General features: G+C 41.6%; 1 protein-coding gene across 5 annotated transcripts in view; it reads left to right on the top strand.

Annotated features, from left to right (window-relative positions):
• Tmod3 (tropomodulin 3) overlaps positions 1–21,590 on the top strand; it is a 60,458-nt gene that overhangs the window by 27,340 nt on the left and 11,528 nt on the right. For 4 of the 5 annotated variants that reach the window (XR_004945483.1, XM_036194087.1, XM_036194088.1 and 1 more), the window contains 4 exons: positions 1,761–1,931; positions 6,243–6,399; positions 17,794–17,916; positions 19,099–19,188. Coding sequence is in view for 4 of the 5 variants with exons in the window: in XM_036194087.1 (XP_036049980.1) it covers positions 1,806–1,931; positions 6,243–6,399; positions 17,794–17,916; positions 19,099–19,188 (496 nt within the window). In the remaining variant the exon portion in view is untranslated. Of the gene's footprint in view, positions 1–1,760; positions 1,932–6,242; positions 6,400–17,791; positions 17,917–19,098; positions 19,189–21,590 lie in introns of those variants that run through there. The other variant, XM_036194090.1, reaches the window with a different exon arrangement.

Here is a 21,590-nt window from a genome sequence, read left to right as displayed (position 1 = left end):
CATTTCACAGCCAATAAAAAACCAGGCAGACCACTAGTCTAAGCACTGTCTCTTACACGAACATTTTATGTGATGGTCCAGGCGTGCTGATAAAGATTTTGAAGTACATGATCACCAGCTTCCCATATTGTTGTGTCATGTTTTCAGTGTCCATTCCTGTAAAGTAGTTCTGCTGTTTGTAGGGATGCCGTTGTGCCTAACTCTTGTTAGGTAGAGCCACACTGACAAAATGAAGAGCCTTCCCTGGGGTCAGGCCCTCTGGGTCATTCTACCAACTACTGGGTGATGCATCCCAGTGTGTTTTAAGAGTTTTAATGAAGACTTTTCAGAATGCCTTTTTATTGTTGTTTAAAAACATCTTTTCAGCTGGATATGGTAGTGTACACCTGTGTTTGTAGCACTTGGGAGGCCAATACAGAAGGCTCACCTTGAATTCAAGGCTAGCTTGGTCTATGTAGAGAGTTCCTGGTTACCTGGGCTATATTGTGAGAGCTCATCTTTAAAAAACAACAACAACAACAACAAAATACCCTTAAATGAACAAATAACAAAATAATATTTTCCTTTAAAAATGTTTTTAAGCCAGGCAGTGGTGGCGCACGCCTGTAATCCCAGCACTCGGGAGGCAGAGGCAGGTGGATCTCTGTGAGTTCAAGGCCAGCCTGGTCTACAGAGTGAAAGGAAAGGTGCAAAGCTACACAGAGAAACCCTGTCTCGAAAAACCAAAAAAAAAAAAGTTTGTAAAAGATTCCCTTGTTTTTATTTTATGTATGCCTGTGAGTGTCTGCATGTATGTGTATTGGTGAAATTATTAAGGCCACTCCACGTAGTTAAAAGGGAAGTTTATTTTGTGGGGTAACTTACAAATGAAGGGGTAGGTTGCAGGGTCTGGCAAAGGTATAGCGCAGTCCGGCGGTGTTCTCTGGAAAACTCGGTCTACCTCCAGCGTCCAGGGTCCCAGAACCAAGAGAGAGACCTCCTCCCGATCCTTGGTCTTCCGCTTCCTCCTCTGCCCTGCCTTGTGGGCGTGACCATTACCGAAGCCTCAATGGGGGTTGGGAACTTCCAGGCCAATGCTGGGATGGCTATCTACTACATATGTGTGTGTATTACATGTGTGCCAATACTCTTGGAACCCAAAAGAAAGTGCCAGATCATCTGGAACACAGACACTTGTGAGCCGCCCCATGTGAATGCTGGGAACTGACCACAAATTCTCTACAGGGAGTATTCTTAACTGCTGAGCCATCCTCTCCATCTCCTAAAATAATCCCTTTGAAAAAATATTTTTAAAAAAATTTTTCCCAGAGGCAGGGGACTACTCCTTCCTGTGACACATTATTACTGTTTTCCTGTGTTGATATTGTGTCATACTGCGCTCCTAAATAGTTTGTAGTGAAACAAATGTTGTCCATTGGGACAATTTGACATCACTGATAGAAACAAATAATGTCCATTAGGACAACTTAACATCACTGGTAGAAATTTGTTTTGGCTATATATAATTTTGCCACTGAAATTCAGTTATCAGAAAATGTAATTCTGTAAGTAGTTATTTTAATGGTTTTCATTTTCACTTCCTTTTTCCCACTTTACTATTTTTCTAGAGACAAAAAGTGAAGGCATGAATGATCTGTAGCTAAGAGTAGCATATCATATCATCAAGACTGTATGACAAATGGACGTAACATGCCCTTTCCCCAATAATAGATACAACTAGATAAGATTTATGTTTAAATGGTTGTTTCTTCACTCCGTAGCTATCAGAAGTGGGGCAAATCACGTGACTTCCTACACTGCGAACCATGGCACTGCCGTTCCGGAAGGACTTGGGGGAGTATAAGGACCTGGATGAAGATGAGCTCCTTGGCAATCTGTCAGAAGCAGAGCTGAAACAGCTCGAGACTGTCCTGGATGACCTTGACCCCGAGGTTGGTGCTAGCCGAGGACAAGAAGTGCGCTAGCTTTTCAGACTGCCAGCTTGCTTTCTCATGGCTTTCCCCAGTTCCCTTCACCCACTTTCTATCCACATGAACTGGCATTTTGCTTCTTCTCCAGGTCCCCATATCTACCTCCACATCTTATGACACAGGCATTCTAAACTATCGTTAAATTTCTACACAATTTTTTCTCTATTATAATCTTCCCTCTGTGCAATTGAAAGTAGTAATAGCTAATTAGCTCTTTAATTGATGCTAATCTGTTTTTCTTCAGAGTTTCTGTTCCAGGCTGGTGCCAGTATACTGTGCCTCTAGAATGTTCTTAATGGCCTAAACCTAATTATAATGGTTCTTGAGGAAAGTTGACCAAATGGTAGAAGTCAGTAGCATTGGTAGAACAGTTCTGAGATGTAGATCCGAACATAGATATTTCTTAACTGATAAACCCATCCTAGGTTGCAAATATACATTGAAGTGCATTTAATATACTTAGCCTACTAACATCATAGCTTTTCCTAGCCTACCTTAAGTGTGCTCAGACACTTAAATAACATTTGGACAAAATCATCTAATGTAAACCTAGTTTGTAATTAAGTATTAACTACATCATGTAAGTTGTGTGCTATACTGAAAATGAAAATTAATGATTGTGTGGGTACACTTCTCCACCATCTTAGAGTTGTACCATTGTTAAGTCAAGGACATTGTAGATGTATTCTTGTCTGTATTTGCCAAGCAGCTGTTACTTGTCTCATACAAGGCTACATTAGGCTAATGTAGAACCCTTTAATCTTTGAGTGTGGCTCAAGGAGGAGCAGGTGGCAGGAAGAACTGCAAAGTAGTGGTTGTCGGCAAAGCGTTACCATGTTTCTTAAAGCCATTGGTTGTATATGCCCTTTAAGAATTGAAGTATCATGAGCTTTTAGGGAAAGGAGAGATACTGGAATTAATTAAAATCAGGGCCTCAAGCATGCTAAAAATGTGCTTTATAAAATTGTTCTTGTTACTAGCTGGTATGTCTATACCATAGGTCAAGTCCTTTGACCATAATTACTATTAATGAGGAAAACTGCTCCTATCTAAGTTTGAGAGATTACTCAGGATAATAGAGCTGTCAACAGTATATTTGGCAGTCAGTTGATGAGACCAATTTAAATAAAATGGTTTAAGACCTAGAAAGCATGTAAGAGACTGTCTAGCCTGGGGTTTTCACCTGGGCCAGTGACTTTTGTGAGGAGCTATCCTGTGCTTTGCAGGATGTTTAACAACTCCTTGCCTCAGTAGGAGCAGTCTCCATTGGGGAGCAGTCTCCATTGGGGAGCAGTCTCCATTGGGGAGCAGTCTCCATTGGGAGCAGTCTCCATTGGGGAGCAGTCTCCATTGGGAGCAGTCTCCATTGGGGAGCAGTCTCCATTGGGGAGCAGTCTCCATTGGGGAGCAGTCTTCAGGCTGTGAATATGCAGGGGAAGAAAACTATGGTAGACATTTTTGTACACACTGTCAGCATCCACACATGGACCAGAAGCAAAGGGCTCACTATTTCCTTCTGAGTCCCACCCCCAAGGAGAAGGCTTTACCATTTTCTCCCTGGGTCTAAGACTATGGGGTCCTTAACATGGCCATGCCTATGTCAACAACACACAATTCACTCAAGACTTCACTCACTTAGGGCTTCCTCTGCTCCCTACACATGGGTGTATATACTTCATTTCCCCAGCTCTGAAATCTTTATTCAGTAAATGTTCGGAGACAACCTGCAGGTCCTGGCTACTATGCTACACTTAGGAAATCAAGAGTGAACCAAACAAATGTAGTTTTTGCCCTGTGATGCAGGCTGGTAGGGAAGGGGAAAAGTAGACTTGAATCAGCTAACCAAAGTGTATTGAAAGAGTGACGAGTGCTGGAGACAGTAACTTACGAATGAGGCATCAGGACAAACGTTCCTGGGGCATAGTGCCAGAGTCTTAAGAACGAATGAGTGACAGGAAAGGATGGACAGAACCTTCAGGGGAAGTGATCTCCGCACTTTACATATTTAAAGGTTGTGGTTGAAGGAGGTGTCTGACAAGAACAAGGAAGGAAATAGTCCAGTGTGTCAAGAATGGAGGTGTGAGCTGAACCTGGGCTAACAGATGGAGGGCGTGAAGGGAGGATGAGACCAGGCACCTGAAGTACTGAGTCAGTTACACTAGTGTGACATTCCAGCCAAGCTCCCATCAGTGCTTGTGCCCATTGGCTTTGGAGAGGAGGAAGTGATGGTTGCATTCTTTAGGAAGTAAAACTGGGTAAACTTGCAGGCTGAATGGGTTATTTGTCGTTCTTCTCATATTTCAACATCTAAAGGTAGAAATCTCATGTTTATTCTTTATAGTTGCACAGATAGTTTCTTAATTGTAAATGCACACAGTATTCAGGGTTGGGAACAGATCTTTGTGGTTTGTCCTTGTAGATCAGCCTTCTAAGTACTGAGTATCACTACATTAAGAACTTTGTGAACTGTTGTGGACTTAAGGAAATGGCCAAAGCGTAAGCATGATATTTTTAGTTATAAAGTCATCATTTCCCATTATTGTCCATAGAAAAATCACCTTTTTTTTTTTTTTTCTTCCCGAGACAGGGTTTCTCTGTAGCTTTGGAGCCTGTCCTGAACTAGCTCTGTAGACCAGGCTGGCCTCAAACTCACAGAGATCCACCTGCCTCTGCCTCCCGAGTGCTGGGATTACAGGTGTGCGCCATCACCGCCCGGCTGAAAAATCACCTTTTGTAATGAAAATGTATACCATCTGTGGGGTTGAACATCACTCCTAGTAATAGGTGTGTTGCCTTCACTGGCTACCTCAATTGTAGAACAAGGAATATTCGGGAATATGGGGCAAGGCAACCTGTCTTTGCTTTGCTTTGCTTTGCTTTAAGACAAGAACTCTTGTAACCCAGGTTGGCCTGGCTGTGAACTCTTGGTCCTCCTGCCTCTTTGCCAGGGACTGAGAGTCCAGGCATGTGCTCCCGGTTGAGGTTGACTGTTGACAAGCAGGATGGTGCTTACTTTGTTTTGTTACTCTATTCATACAAATTGAGAGGCCTGACTCTCAGGGGCAACTTCAAGCCTTCCTCTCCTTTCTCTTTCTAGTCCGTGTGCTCAAGGCTGTGCTGTGTGGGCATCAGAGGACTTAGCTCTTCTGTATCTCAGGGTACCATGAGGCATGCATAGCAAAGACATTAACTGTTACTAGCATACACTAACCCTTATTAAACAGTCTTGATGTTGGACTGTGTATGTTTTTAGCTCTGTGATCAAATGGAAGTCATTACAAGGAATATTATATAGTAGTTTGAAGTTCTTTTGTGATAGAATTAGTTTATGTACATGTTCACTGGTCAGTTATTAAGCATTAAGAAAATTGTTGTTGCTGTTGTTTGGACATTGAACTTTTTATCCTCTGGCTTCAGCTCCCTGAGAGCTAGAACATAGGTATGTGTTATTAGGCCAAGCTAGGAAAACCTTTTCCTTACTAGTGCTTGGAGAAAAATAAAAATATCAACTTGAATATAAATATCAACATAAAGTAAAAAAACCTTCCCTGGAAAAATAATAATCCATGGACACTTAAAAATTAAAGGGTGAAGTTAGGCAAAATGACTCATTTCTATAATCTGAGTACTTGGAAGGATTTGGCAAGAAGGATCATACAAGTTTGTTGCCAGCATGGTACACATTGTGAATTCCAAGCCGGTCATGGTGATATATCAAGAGCCTGTTTCAAAAAAAAAAAAAAAAAAAAAAAAAGCTAATGGATGTTTCCTCCTAGAGGGATACTGTCTGAAGAAAATATGTAGGTGCCTATTTTTAATAATAATGTAAGTGAATTCTGCCTACTTAAAAAAAATTAGACTTGCCAAGTGGTAGTGGTGCATGCTTTTGAGATGCAGAGGCAGGCAGATCTCTTTGAGTTTGAAGCCAGCCTAGCCTACAGAGCAAGTTCCAGAACAGCCAGGGCTGCAGAGAAACCCTGTCTGGAAAACAGACTTGTGAGGCAGTCAGATGGGGCAGCACTAAGAGCAGTTACCAGTGACTCCCAAAAGTTATCCTCTGACCTCTATATGCCCACACCCAGAATCAATAAATCAATGTTTAAATAAAAAAACATCTTGTAAAACATCTCATGTGATTGTCCTAAAATCCTGTAAGGAGGTGTTTGATGCCTGTGTCCTGCTAGTTTCTTGATGGGAAATCTGTGGAAGCATGTAGTGTTGGCATTCTTGGTGGTTTGCTGGTCATAATGACTGACTCATTCTCTTTGGCAGAATGCCCTTCTGCCTGCAGGTTTTCGGCAGAAGAACCAGACCTCAAAGTCTGCCACGGGACCCTTTGATAGAGAACATCTCCTTTCTTATCTAGAGAAGGAGGCACTGGAGCATAAAGACCGGGAAGACTATGTGCCCTACACTGGAGAGAAAAAAGGTAAGCCCAGGAATGGACATTGTCATTCAGCAGCTTCGGGTCCTTTTTATAATGGATGCCCAAGGAGAAAATGGTTTCTAGATGTGCATAATCAGCAGCCTTTAAAGATGCAATACTGTCGACCTAAAAGTTTACTAGGTAGTTTAGACACTTCACTTGTATTTTTATCAACTTACCTAGTGAGATTTTTGTCTTAATTATTCATTAGTGAGGTTTTATTACACAGAGACTTTGTATAACATCAATTCACACTACAAGTTGTTGAAGCAAATTTAAAACCCAGTTTACTTACAGAGCGCAAGTAACAGCCAAAAATGCTCTTCCCTAACTCTTTAAAGTCTTTAGAGTGAAATTCCATAAAATAATTCACACTTTTAAAAAGACGCCCTTCCTTAGCTGTCTTTAATACATCATAGTTTGCTAATGTTTCCTATGGTGAGTTTGAGGAAATTTTTCTAGTCTTAGGGCTTTCATATTATAGTATCTAATTCATTCATCCACATACATTGATCTTTCTTAGTCAAAAAACAAGAACAAACAATGCATGAAAACGTGGCTTTGATTGAACTTTACTTTTCAGAGTGAAAAAATTTACTAGCTGAAGTTACAGCTCAAGAAGTAGTGGCTAGCATATAACTTAGAATTGGGGTGTACATGAAGAAATAGAAAATGGGCAACTAAGGACGGGTAATAGACTTTTACTTTAAAGTACAACTAGATAGAAAATTCTGCAAGATGGCTTAGCTTGTATGCAGCTTATATAGAAGTTATAGGAAAGGCTGGAGAGGTGGCTCAGTGGTTAGACCACTTGCTGTTGTCCCACAGGACCTGTATTCAGTTCCCAGTACTCATGTGACACAACTCACAACTTCCTAGAGCTGTACCTCTAAAGACTCCCAACGCCCTCTTCTGGCCTCTGAGGGACATGCACTCACTTGCACATACCTCCCCCCATACGTAATAAAATTAATTTTTTTTTTGAGCTGAGGATCGAACCCAGGGCTAGCGTTCTACCACTAAGCTAAATCCCCAACCCAAAAATTAATATTTTTTTCAAGTAAAATCAGAGTACATAAAATATGAACCAAAATGAACACAGAGGGTACAATTATGTATATTAGGTAGATCCCTTGATCCAGTAAAAGCAGTTTGTTTGTTTTTTAATTTGAGGGTTTCTTTTTTAAAATATGTGTATGTGCTTGGATCTGTGTATGTTTTATGTGCCCGTGTGTTGCACGAATCCTAAATGGTCTTTTAATGAAAACCCAGAGCCAGATATTGGGGTAAATACTGAAAGACCAGAGAGACAAAGGAACAAGCCACAACTACTTCTCACCTCACCAACTCCTCAACTGATCCCCACAAATCCTCAGACTAAAAGCCTCTTAGTCCTCAGCCGAAAAGTTTCTTAGTTCCTGTCTCCTCACGCCTCATATGCCTTTCTCCACCCAGCCCTTTCACTTCCTATCTCAACCTTCCTAGTGCTGGGATTAATGGCGTGTATGCTTCCCAAATACTGGAGTTAAATGTGTGTGCCACTACTACCTGACTCTTTTTCTCCTAGACTGGATCAATGTCATGTAGCCCAGTGTGGCCTTGAACTCACAGAGATCCAGACGGATCTCTGCTTCCTGAGTGCTAGGATTAAAGATGTAAGCCACCACTGCCTGACCTCTGTGTTTAACTCTATGGCTGGCTCTGTCCCCTGATCTTCAGGCAATCTTTATTTCTTAGATTACAAATATATCACCACAACTGTGTGTAAAGTGAGGCCAGAAAAGGGAGTTGTGTGACTACAGTTGTGAGCCACCCAATATGGGTGCTGAGACTTGGGTCCTTTGAAAGAGCCGAAGGTGCTTCTAACCACTGAACATGTCTCCAGCCCCAGACTTGCTTTTTTCTTATTACTGCATTCACTCACCTATGTTCTGTTTATATGTGTATGGATGAGTGTGCATGTGGAGGTCAGAGACCAACTTGGGGAGGGAGTTTTCTCTTCCTACTTTGTGGATTCTAGTAGTTGAACTTAGGTCTTTTTTTTTTTTTTTTTTAAGATTTATTTATTTATTATGTATACAGTGTTCTGCTTGCCAGGAGAGGGCACCAGATCTCATTTTTTAGATGGTTGTAAGCCATCATGTGGTTGCTGGGAATTGAACTCAGGACCTTTGGAAGAACAGTCAGTGCTCTTAACCGCTGAGCCTTCTCTCCAGCCCGAACTCAGGTCTTTAGACTTTGATGGAAAGCATTCTAACCTACTGAACCATCTCTCCAGCCCAGGAAAGCTTTTTCTTAAATTACCGAGCATCCTTGTAAGACAACGTTTAGGTTACCTAATAGGGAAGAATTGTGGTAGTGGGTTTTTTGTTGTTCTTTGTTTTTTTGTTTGTTTGTTTGTTTGTTTGAGCTGAAGATCAAACCCAGGGCCTTGCGCTTGCTAGGCAAATGCTCTAACGACTGAGCTAAATCCCCAACCCTGTTTTTTTTTTTTGTTGTTGTTGTTTTTTTAGATAGTGTCTTGCTAGTCTAGACTGGCTTGGAACTAGCTGAGGCTAACCTAACCGCTGTGTAATCCTCCTGCCTCTGCCTCCCAGAGTGCTGAGATTACAGATGTGAGCCTCCATGCCTCTTTTTTTGCAATGCTAGAGATTACGCCAGTGGTTCTCAACCTTCCTAAGGCTGCGACCCTTTAATACATGTTGTGGTGACCCCAACCATAAAATTATTTTTTTACTACTTCATAACTGATTTTGCTGCTGTTGTGAATCATAATGTAAATATCTATGTTTTCTAGTGGTTTTAGGTAATCCCTGTGAAAGGGTCATTTGACCCCCCAAAGGGTCACAACCCATATGTTGAGAACCACTGGATTAAGCCCAAGAGGTTGTGCATGATAAACAAAAACACTCCACCACTGAGCTGCATCCCCCAACCCTTTAAGTGCATTTTTTATAGGCAGTCCCACAGCATACTTCTATTCAATTCATCTAACTTTAATAAGCTCCTTGAGGAATACTATCATGATAGGAAATAATCTTGACAGATGAATAACTCCTTTATGATTCTAAACATTTAAAAATTAAAATTAGCCAGGTGGTGGTGGTGCATGCCTTTAATCCCAGCACTCGGGAGGCAGAACCAGGTGGAGCTCTGTGAGTTCAAGGCCAGCCTGGTCTACAGAGTGAGTTCCAGGACAGGCACCAAAACTATACAGAGAAACCCTGTCTCAAAAACAAAACAAACCAAAACAATTAAAATTATAAGTATATTTCTTTTACTTATAGATATTGCATTAAAATATGAAAAAGACATGGGCTTTTTGCCTCTTTAACCTTCTGCAGAATAGTGGTGGGGATATAGCTCAGTCAGAAGAAGTTTGCCTCTCATGTAAGGAACCTGGGTTCAATCCCCAACACTGCGTGAACTGGATGTGGCTGTATAGTCTGTAATCCTGACACTGAGGAGGTGGAAGCAAGAGAATTGGGTATGAGGCCAACCTGGGCTACATGAGACCCTGTCTCTTACCACATATACATACACAAATTAAGATAAAATTGCAAAATGGGTAGCTGGGCGTAGTCAAAGACAGGATGAAGGAGAGTATTTTTCTAGCTCTTTTGTTTGTTTGTTTGTTTGTTTGTTTGTTTTTGGAGCTGAGGATCGAACCCAGGGCCTTGTGCTTGCTCTACCTCTGAGCTAAATCCCCAACCCTTTTCTAGCTCTTTTGAAAAATGATGAACATGCACAATGTTGACTGTGGCTGTTTCCTACCATACTCTGCGTGTCATCAGTAGTCTGTCTCAGACTTAAATAATGCATAGAGCTGTCCCACGAGTTTATCATGTGGCAAATTATGTGCCCAGTCTGTAATGTTTCTTTCTGTCTTTCATGTTGCTTTGCTGTGAGTCCCTCTCCGTTTGGCCCCTGCCTTGCTTCACTCTTGTCTGGACTGTGTTTCCTTTGCCCATTATTTCAGTGCCGGGACTGCAGTCTGTTTGCTGCAGATATATGTGTTCCAGTGCATTGTTTGAACTCTGACTCATCAGGCCTGGGCCCCTCCCGTCCCTCGGGGAACACTCCTGTTCGCTCTGCTAGTTCTTGGGGTAGAGCCCTCTGCACTTTATTGTTCTTTTTTTCTTTCCAACTCTGAGAACGTAGTATTCTCGGGTTCCTCCCCAAGAATCCTATATAACGCCCCCTTGCTTCCTAACGGTGAATTAGCCAGGCTGGCTTCAATGAATGGCTTGTTAAATACATTTCGACTCTCCTGCAGCTCTCTCAGCTTCCAGAAGTCTTGAGTTCGCCATTATTCTGAGAGACTTGCAACATCTCCTTGAGTATGTGACTCTGAGGACCATTTGACTCAGAGTCAGAAAGTGAGTCAGAAAGATGCAATTAGAGGCCTTTGCAGCAGCTGCATGTGCGGGTTTGGTGTGGCTGAAGTTCTGCATCAAAGACTTAAGCTCCCACTGTTACTTGCTTTGTTTTGTTCGGGGGCAGGACTGGATCATTTTGTACTGGTTCTAGTCATCATTTTTCCTGATCTAGTCATTGTTTATGTTTTGTTACCAGTGTAAAAAATTAATTTTAATTTAAAAATTCCAGTTCTGGGTTTTGTTAAACAAGGAAATTAAAGTCAATCAGATAGAGAGCACTTACATTCAAATGCACATTGCCACAAGCACGCACGCTGCAGTGAATATTGCATACAAATGGTTGTTGTTGTTCTGGGGTGTTTTTTTTTGTATTTTGGTTTTGTTTTTTGTTTTGTTTTTCGAAACAGGGTTTCTCTGTGTAGCTTTGCGCCTTTCCTGGATCTCGCTTGGTAGACCAAAAAGATCAAAAAGATCCGCCTGACTCTGCCTCCCAAGTGCTGGGATTAAAGGCGTTCGCCACCACCGCCCGGCTGGTTTTTTGTTTTTTGAGACAGCTATGTGCTATAGTCCAGGCTGACCCCAAACTCCTAGAGATCCTCCTGCCTTAGTGTTCCTAGTGCTGGGATTATAGATGTGAGCCTTTACACCCAGCTTTCTGATTTGTTTTGAATTAATACTTGTGATGGGGGAGGGGTACCCAGCTTCCAGGGGGTTTGCCTGTGACTGTCTAGTTATCTACTGATCTTTCTCAGTTGAATTGTCTTGATGTGCTTGTAGATAAATCAGTTGCCCAAGTGTAAGAGTTTACTTATGGATCTAGTCCATTGATCTAAATAGCTTTTCTTCTATACACCAGTACTAGCTTAATTATAGTAGGCTTGCATTCAGTCTTAAAATGGTTAAGTGTGAGTTCTCTGGTGTTGGTTCTTTTCAAGGTAGCATGGCTGTTCCGGCTTACATTTGTTTTCATATGAATTTTCAGATCAGCTTGTCATTTCATGTGAAGTGACCATTTAGGATTTTGAAAAGGACTGAAGTCAAAAAATAAATTTGGAAGGAGCCCACAAATTTTGAATTATAGAGTAAATGTAGATCCTAAGTTATACTTTCTTATAAAATTAATCTCTTATTTATTAGTGTTAAAGTACTCACAAAGAAAATATGAAGTAATTTGTTTATTGTTGAATAGGAGGAGCTGTCTTGTCTATTTTTGCCCTTTTTTTCTTCCTCCTGACTTGACACCTTGTTGGGCAAGCCAGCACCGCTGAGCTGAGTCCCCAACCCCCCCCCCTCCTTTTATTGAAAATGGAGTCTTCTCTCATAAGGTACTGTTCTGATTACAGTTCCTCCCCTCTGCTCCTCCCAGTCCCTCCCTACCTCCCCTCCCCTCAGGAGCCACACCCTTTCTGTCTCTCATTAGAACAGGATGAAGTAATTTTTATTATTAACACATTTCTATATAAGGAGAGGTTATCATAAAGAGAATGCCAAGACAGGTGCCAGTCCGTGTCAGGAATTATTTAAAAATAACATCTGGTCTGTGCACTACCACTTTTTAATATCCTCGTAAGAGTACAACAACTCATTTGTAACTGACCTTATTTAGAAATGAGACATTAAGTTGTATTGAAAACTTGGAAGGAAATGTGAATTCATCACGGATCCTTATACCCCTGGAGATTGTTGTTATCTTTAGTGCCTTTAAAAATGTGTAACCATGTCTCCATTTATCAAAGAATTAATAAAATGAGTTTAATTCCAAAAAATAAAGATAAAAATCTGTGTTAGAATTTCCACAGGTCTTCAGAAATTCTGTTTTGCCTTGTGTTTTGCTTTTTCTTTTGTCTTTTAAGATTTATTTTGTGCTTTTAAAGCTTCAGCAAAGGTTTGTGGGTGGGGAAAATCAGATATGAATAATCCCTCTAAGATGTGGTGGGGATCACAGAAGCAGACATCCTAGATTTTCACAGGCTTTAGGTTCCTTTGGTTCCTCTACGACGTGGACAGCTATTGGATAGTTCGGTGGCTTTCTTTCTCATTTTCTTTTCTGGTTTTTTTTTTTTTTTAATTTTTTGGTTTTTCGAGACAAGGTTTCCCTGTGTAGCTTTGCGCCTTTCCTGGAACTCACTCGGTAGCCCAGGCTGGCCTCGAACTCACAGAGATCCACCTTCCTCTGCCTCCCGAGTGCTGGGATCAAAGGCATGCACCACCACCACCCAGCTCTGTTTTTATTTTTTAAAGACAAGGTCTTACAAATATTTTTAAGTCTGGGCTGGCCTGAGGATGATCTCCAACTTCTGCCTCTACCTCCTACATAAGGCCACACCAGCTTTTCTCTCTCTTTTTTTTCCCCCTGGAGCTGAGGACTGAACCCAGGGCCTTGCGCACTCTACCACTGAGCTAAATCCCCAACCCCAGCTTCTCTTTTTTAATTGACAAAAATAGAAACTATATATATATATATATATATATATATATATATATATATATATATATATATATATACACACACATACTCTGCAACAAAAGTTTTTATATATGTACACAGGATAGAATGACAAAATCAAGGTATTTGTATTGCCTCACGTATTTTCCTGTGGCAAATATGGTTTTGTTTGATCAGTGAACGCTGTAATCCAGTGGTTCTTAACCTTGCCTATGTCCGTTGGATTGCAGATGCCCCCAGCAGCACATCAGACCAACTAATAAACCAGAGAATTCAGACAGTAGTGTTTCTCAAAACTTGTTGCCAAGTCTAGTGTGCATTTGCTATTTATAAACAGCAGGGAATGTGGGCAGGTTTGAGCCCAGGAAGATGTAATGGCAGTGGAAGGCATTCCTGCTAAACCATGTCTGTCCCCTGCCCTTTTTTGTGTTGGAGGTCAAGCCTGGGGCCTGTGCATGATAAGCACATGCTCTGCCACTGAGCCATACTCCCTGCCCCGCTACACACCATTTTCATTATAATAGTAACCACTGTGAGTATTTTAGGACACCATTATTTGGATTGCCGTTAATTATGAACCAATAATGAAAAATTACCTAAAAGGCTAGAGAGATGGCTCAGGGGTTAAGAGCACTTGATACTCTTACCAAGGAAGGACACAGGTTTAGTTCCCAGAACATACACAAAGGGTCACAACTGTAAATCCTGTTTCAGGAGATCCAACACCCTCTTCTGGCCTCTGTGGGCACCAAACATGCACGGACACAAAGTAAAAAGAAATTATCTAATCACCAGAACCCCAAAGTTTGGTGTTGACATCAGTTATGCATACTGCCATTTAGCTTGGCTTTTTTTTTTTTTTTTTTTTTGGTGGGGAGAAGGGCTCTTACTAGAAATAATTAAAATTTTAAGCTATCAACTTATGGAAAGAAGCACTGGCTTGAGAGTTTGGAAACTTTTATTCCAGGGCTGTAGAGATGGCTCAGTGGTTAAGAGCATTGCCTCTCTTCTAGGGGAGACCTATGTGACAGCTCACAACCATCTGTAACTCCAGTTCCAGAGGATCTGATGCCCTCTTCTGGCCTCTGCAGGCACCAGGCATAGACATATGTACATCCATATTGGTGAAATAAAATTATTTCTAGTTAGTTATCCCACCTTTGAACCAATGTGTTTTAAGTTTTCACAAAGTGAGACTATTTCGACTACAAAGTTGACCTTCAGTAGTTCTTCAGCAAGTTGGATTGCCACGGCTTTGTCTGTTCATTTCCGGTTCTGTTCTCTTCCAGTTGTCTGTTTCCGTTGTTCCCAGGCCACCTTTGTCACTACTGCAGTGTCATCTGAGGGCCGGCGACACCTCCAGTTCTGTTCCTTCACTTGAGGATTGCATTGGCCACCTGTGGTCTTGAGTCCATGTGACTTCCCAGAGTTCTTTCCCTAGATCTGTGAAATAGCATCTGAATTTTGATGGGTATTGTGTGTTAAATCCATAGGTTAAGTAGTAACATCATTTTCACAAATAATTCTGCCAGTCTAGGAGCATGGACTATTATCTAATATCTATTATCTAATATCTTCATTGATTTCCTTTTTCAGTGTCTTGAGGTTTTCTTTGTGGAGGCCTTTCAGTTCTTTGGTTAGGTTTATTTCTAGCTACTTTTAGCAGAGATAGGAGCTCAACGTAAATGAGATACTTTTCCTAATTTCGAGAGTTCGTTTTTTGGTGTATGTATCTACATACATACATACAAAGGCCACTTGTTTCTTATATTGATTGTGTATCCTGCAACTGTATTGTCTTTATTAGAGCTAAAAGTTTTCTAGTACACCTTTAATCCCAGCTCTCGGGAGGTAGAGGCAGGTGGATCTCTGAGTTCAAGGTCTACAGGACAACCAGGACTGCACAGTAAACCTCTGTCTTGAAAAACAGGAGCAGAGGATGATGGTTACAGACAGAATTATATAGTCTGCACATAAGGATAGTTTGATGTCTGTTCTTAATCCCTTTTATGTCTTCCTCTTGTTTAATTGCTGTAGCTAAGACTTCAGACTCTGTGTCTCAACTAGATGTTCTGTGGCATGCATGTCAGTAACACATCCTCACTGCTGTAGCTAAGACTTAAAGCGCTGTATTTCAACCAGGTGTTCTGTGCTGTGCATGTAGTTAATATGTCCTCACTAATAAATACAAAGCCATCTGGATTCACCCAGTGATAGGTTCTGAATCAGAAATCCCTGGCTTTGAATTCAGAGGTAGGAAGTCATAAAAACTGTTATTCTCACGGTCTTAGTTTTTCTGTCATTTTAACAAAAGACAACAAGACAACTTTGGTTCTTTTAAAGGGAAACTTAGGACTGGGTGTGATAGCACACACCTTTATATATAGTTCCTGCACTCGGGAGACAGAGGCAGACACACGAGGATCTCAGTCAAGGCCAGCCAGGGCTATACAGTGAGACCCTGTGGTTAAAAAGTTAAAAAGTTGATATTTGAAGCCAGGCAGTGGTGGCGCACGCCTTTAATCCCAGCACTCGGGAGGCAGAGCCAGGAGGATCTCTGTGAGTTCGAGGCCAGCCTGGGCTACCAAGTGAGTTCCAGGAAAAGGCGCAAAGCTACACAGAGAAACCCTGTCTCGAAAAACAAAACAAAACAAACAAAAAAAGTTGATATTTGATCACTGCCCAGGTTGATCCATGGCCAACCAGCTCCTTTATCCTGGGCGTAAGGTGAAGCAGAACACCGTGATGAGACATGTAGCAGAGCAAAGCTGCTTCCACATGACAGTCAGGAAGGGGCTAGAAATGGGGTAGGTCTCCCCAGGCCACACTCCAGCAACTTGCTTGTGACTAGTTCCACCACCCACCACCCCACATTCCAGGGCCACCATGTTATTAGGTCACAGCTCTCATGAGTGACTGGCTTACCAACTGGAAAACAGGACTCCTGCCCATACACTTTTGTGGTACTTCTCAGCAAAGCCATCACAACCAAAATAGACAGAATAAACTCTAACTGGCTACTATCTGCCATCCTAGTTAGTCCAGATATCAAACAAGATGTGTCCACTGAGCACTGGAAGGATGGCTGAAGTTTTATAAGAGCCACATGTGGCCAGTGGACATTGGCATTGGACACCGGGCAGCAAGAGAGAGAGACCGCTAGTCTGTGTTTAGTGTGGGGACGGTACTTCAGGAACAGAAGTGGAGAGGAAAACTCCCCAAGGCTTGCCTGTCAGCTAGGAGAGACTGGGGGAGGGCAGCAGAGCTGCAGCTCTCTCCAGACCACCCTCCTCCTCACTGGGTAGAAGGTAAACAAGATAAGCACAGGTCCAGTTGTCCTCCAGGGTACAAAAAGCAGGAGAGGAAAGTGGGAAACGCTGTCAGCTGTCTGGAGAGCTTGTAGTTAGGGCTGTATTTGGGGGTGGGGGAGAGGTGTAGCTCACAGTTCACAAAAAAGTAGGCAGCTCCTCCACAATCTCAGAGTCCACCTCTCAGACCTTGACAAGAAACTCCTGATATGTTCTGAAATGATTCAGCACTCAGGAGGCAGAGGAGGTGGCAGGTAGATCTCTGAGTTGAAGCCAGCCTGGTCTACATAGTGAGTTCCAGAGTAGCCAGGGCTACAAAGAGAGACCCTAGCTAAAACTGACCAAAGAATCTTAGAGAAATGTATACAGCAGCATATATAAAGGGATGGGAAAACATTTAGAAGAGACATGGAGTAACTTGGCTTTGATTTGGGGGGGAGGGCAGTATCTCTTACAGCTCAGGCTAACCTTGAACTTCTGATCCTCTTGCTTCTATTTCACAGCTTGTTCATGTGCTTGCTTCAGAAGAACAGTTGTCAAGTTTTAGAACACTACTGAGGACATAGAGAAATTTCCTTAAAATTAGAACTTGAATTTCTGGAATAAAATTGTGTCTGCTATTCCTCAAGTGACTGTAACAGTTTGTAGTTTGACAATAAGAAATTGGATCCTGTTTTAATTTTTAAGTTTTATAGACTTTCTAGAGAGTGTGTGTGTGTGTGTGTGTGTGTGTGTGTGTGTGTGTGTTCGTGCAGTTGGTTGATTGGTTTGGACTTTGTTTTGTTTTCTCATGCTAGACTGGCCTGGAGACTATGCCCATGCTGGCTTCTGGTCCTCCTTCCTTAGTTTCCCAAGTGTCCGATTACTCAACTAGCTTCATTTAAATATTGGTTCAGAATCTGTGAAATAACTCATAATTGCTCCATGAAAGAATTGAGCATTGTGCACTCAGGAGGCTGAGGTGAAAGGATTATGAGTTCAAGGCCAGTCTAGGCACATAGGAAGTTCTAGGCCAGTCTCAGACAAGTGTTGAAATTCTGCCTCAAAACAAAACAGAAAACAAAAAGAGCCATTTTTATTTTCAGAGATGGGGAGGTTTCTCAGGAAGCCTTCCTTTCTAACATGTGTAGCCAGTCTGTTGCTAGTATACTGTCCATTTAGGTAGCACATGCCTTGTCTAACGTTTGTTAGAAGGGCAAAGATGGTAATGAGTTAGTAGAAATGAATAACAAATGTGTGGTTTGGTTTTGTTTTTCTTTTTCAGGGAAAATTTTTATCCCCAAACAGAAACCTGTGCAGACTTTTACAGAAGAAAACATATCCCTTGATCCAGAATTAGAAGAAGCTTTGACAAGTGCCTCTGATACAGAATTGTGTGACCTTGCAGGTATTGCCCCAAACGAGCAAATTTTAAAGGAGTGTGGTGTGGGAAGAGTCATGCAGGGCCCACCTGCATGTACTACACAAACACTTTGCACTTTACACAGTAAACCTGGCAGAAGGATGCTTTTAAGTACTCTCTATGGTGAAGTTTTATAGTGATAAAATTTATTTGATATTTTTTCCTTCATTGCTGTATTTTAAATTCTTTCTAACAATGAAGCCATATCACCAGCTGGTGAACCTGTCCTGTCTGAGCATTAGACACACGTCAGGGTCAACTTCTGCCCTGTTTCATGGAGAATAAATAGAAATCAAAAGCTGTGTTCATGTCCCCAACTTTGCCAAAGTGACATGGATCACTGTAGACCTCCTGGATCCACATCGTCAGTCTTTACCTAGACCACTCTTCCCCACTTACTGTGCAGATACCCATTTCCCTGGTGGAAAATGTAACATATAGGAAGACCCACATGCCAGAGAACTCTAAGAACTGACATGTTTGAAAGTGGATTGAAGGTTTTTGGAAGGACCCTAGAAAGGGCAAAGTGAGGTGTGGTGTCACAGCTAGAGAAGGTGGTATATTCTTGAGGGATAAAGGACTGGTGGGTTTGTAGATGGTACTTTCATTAGAGGGGACATCAAAAGATTTGAATATTTCTGAGGGTGCTACATTACCTTAAATGAACGACCTTAACAGTACTTTTAGTGTAGTCTCACATGAGCCACCATGCCTGGACTCTGTTTTGTTCCTAGAAACCTAGACAGTGAACAGCCAAGTAAATCTTTTCTGTTTCCACTCATAGCCACCAGGTGGAGCTAAGCATAGAGTTCCCTTTAGGATCTGCTGGCTCACGCTGTTGTCTAAACTATTGATGAAAATGAATGGGAGATTGTCGGTGATTTCTAAACACTACACCCACCCCGTCCTCTTGTTTGGGGTTGTAAGGTCCATTTTCAGTTTAATAGAAATATGTCTAGAGAATGTTAAAATTATTAATACAAATTTTTGTTTGCAAACTGGGTACTGGGCACACATCTATAGTCACAGATACTCGGAAGTTTTGAGGGGGACTGCTTCTGCCTAGGAGTTAGAGGCCTGCCTGGGCAACACAGCAGACTCCGTCTACACAGTAGAAATGAAAACGTTTAGAGCAGGTAGAAGTGAAAACCTCTGTTCTCTCTGCAGCTATTCTTGGAATGCACAATCTGATCACAAACTCACAGTTCTGTGATGTGGTGGGGAGCAGTAATGGTGTCGACCAAGAACATTTTTCAAGTGAGTAATTGAAATGCCTTGAGAATGCCAATCCTTTGTCAAATATGTTTTTGCTTCCCCCATGTATTAACTTCGGTATTTATTACACCAAATTGTGTGTGTGTGTGTGTGTGTGTGTGTGTGTGTGTGTGTGTGTGTGTATTAAATTTAAAATTCAAGTTTGATAGTACTGTTACAGAGCGCCATTAAATATAGAATGTAGTCAGGTGTAGTGATTCATGCCTGTATCCTATCCTTAAGAATGCTTCCTGTTCTTCTGGAGGATGGAAGTTTAGTTCCTACGTTGTACAGCTTACAACTACGTTTTAACTCTAGCTCCAGGGGATCCCATGCCCTTTCCAGGCCTCCAAGCCCCCTGCCCACATGTGGCATACACATAAATTAAAATAAATGTTTTTTAAATCAAATTTTAAAAATAGAATAAATACTTAGCATTTTAGTCTTCTTTTTTTTTTTAAACAGGGTCTCACTGTGCAGCCTTAGCTGACCTCAAACTCTGATCTGCCTGTCTCTGCCCTCTGCCTCCTGAGTGCTGGCATATGCCACCATACCTGGCAGTATTTTAGTCTTAATGTGGTGGCAAATGTCATGGAAACTGCTTTTGCCACATAAATACTAATGACAATGCCACATAAAAACTAGACAAGCTTAGGGTTTTTAATTTGTCTTCTTTTTTTCTGAGCTGTTTTTGCAGTTTGGGGATCCAGCCCAGGACCTTAAGCATACTACCTGAACTCCCTGCCACTGAACAGCCCCAGCCCAGCCATGCTTAGTTTTTGTCGACATTTTATTGTTGTGTTTCTAGTTTTAAGGAATCCATGGAAATTCTGACAAAGTTTCTTATTTAAAAATATAAGATGATTTTAAATTCTCAAGGTAAATATATGCTGTTGTAGCATATTTAAACATGACATATATGTATACACTGCCAAGTAAATGTCTCAGAGCTGGAGAAATGACTCAGCCAGAGCTTACTGCTCCTGTAGAGGACCCCGGCTTGGTTCCCAGCACCTGCGACTTCATTTCCAGGAGATCCGATGCCCTTTTCTGGTCTCCGTAGGCTCCTGCCTGCAAGGGATGCACTTATATTTCAAATAGGCACACATACATACACATAAATTTCTTTTAAAAAGGAAGTAGGGTTGGGGATTTAGCTCAGTGGTAGAGTGCTTGCCTAGCAAGTGCAAGGCCCTGGGTTCGGTCCTCAACTCCGAATTAAAAAGAAAAAAAACAAAAACAAAAACAAAACAAAAAGGAAGTAAATGTCTCTATTCACAAGCATTATGTAGCCTGTCACCCCTCAGCTGTTAATAAGATGGTATGTATCCTGTTTTATGATTCTGTCCTGTTTGAAATTTATATACAAATATATACATGTTATACATAAATTGCCTTTTTAATAAAATTTATATATTTATTGCAACTTGATTTTAAGAATTTTAATTAATATGTTTTTTGTTGTTTGTTTTTGTTTTGTTTGTTTGTTTTGGTTTTTCGAGACAGGGTTTCTCTGTAGCTTTGGAGCTTGTCCTGGACTAGCTCTGTAGACCAGGCTGACCTCGAACTCACAGAAGTCCACCTGCCTCTGCCTCCCGAGTGCTGGGATTATAGGCATGCACCACCACCGCCCAGTGATTAATATGTTTTTTAATGGCTGTTTTGTCTATAAGTGTGTGAGTGTACCCATGCTGGCAGGAAGAGGCTGCTGGAGTCCCTGGGACTGGTATTGGGTATGAGCCACACCATGTGGGTACTGGGAATCAAGCCCAGGTCCTCAGGAAGAGCAGCCAGTGCTCTTAACTGCTGAGCCATCTTTCCAGCCCACAACTTAATTTTTCAGTAATAGCACTGTTTCTAGGGTTGTTTGTTTGCTTTTTAAGTTCTTTCTATGGACCTCCTCTGTGCAAGCTCTCAAATGCGGATTATCCTCACTAAATACTCACAACAGCCCTATGGAAGAGTATTATCATTCTCTTTAATGTCCCCTGAGGGAGCTGGGATTTTAGAGCGCTAGCAGCCTTGGGGCCACATAAAGAAGCAGTGAGGTTCCAACCACTACATGCAGATTTATTTCAGTCAAACGTTTGTATAGCTGTCCCTCTTAGAATGTTGTGTGGTTTGGCTGTTTCCCATGGTTTTTAACTTTTTATTTTCATAAATGTCCAACTGTGAGAAAGAAGAAAACATCAGGTATTCATTACCTGCCTCCAGCTATTTTATAAACATTACCAACCTTTCTTCTGCCTCCCTCTCAGCTCCTTCACAGTTTTTCTGAAGTAAGTTCATTTGTCCGTCCGTCCATCCATCTCTCCTTCCTTCCTTCTTTCTTTTGTATTTAGAGGTCGAAGGGCAGCCTTCATGAGTCTGTGTTTTCTATCATGTGGGTCCCAGGGATCACAAGG

The sequence above is a fragment of the Onychomys torridus genome, chromosome 7, assembly GCF_903995425.1.
Source record: "Onychomys torridus chromosome 7, mOncTor1.1, whole genome shotgun sequence".
Classification (NCBI taxonomy): Eukaryota; Metazoa; Chordata; class Mammalia; order Rodentia; family Cricetidae; genus Onychomys; species Onychomys torridus.
The sequence above is the reverse complement of the archived record's forward strand: the minus strand, read 5'-3'. Positions and strand labels throughout refer to the sequence as shown.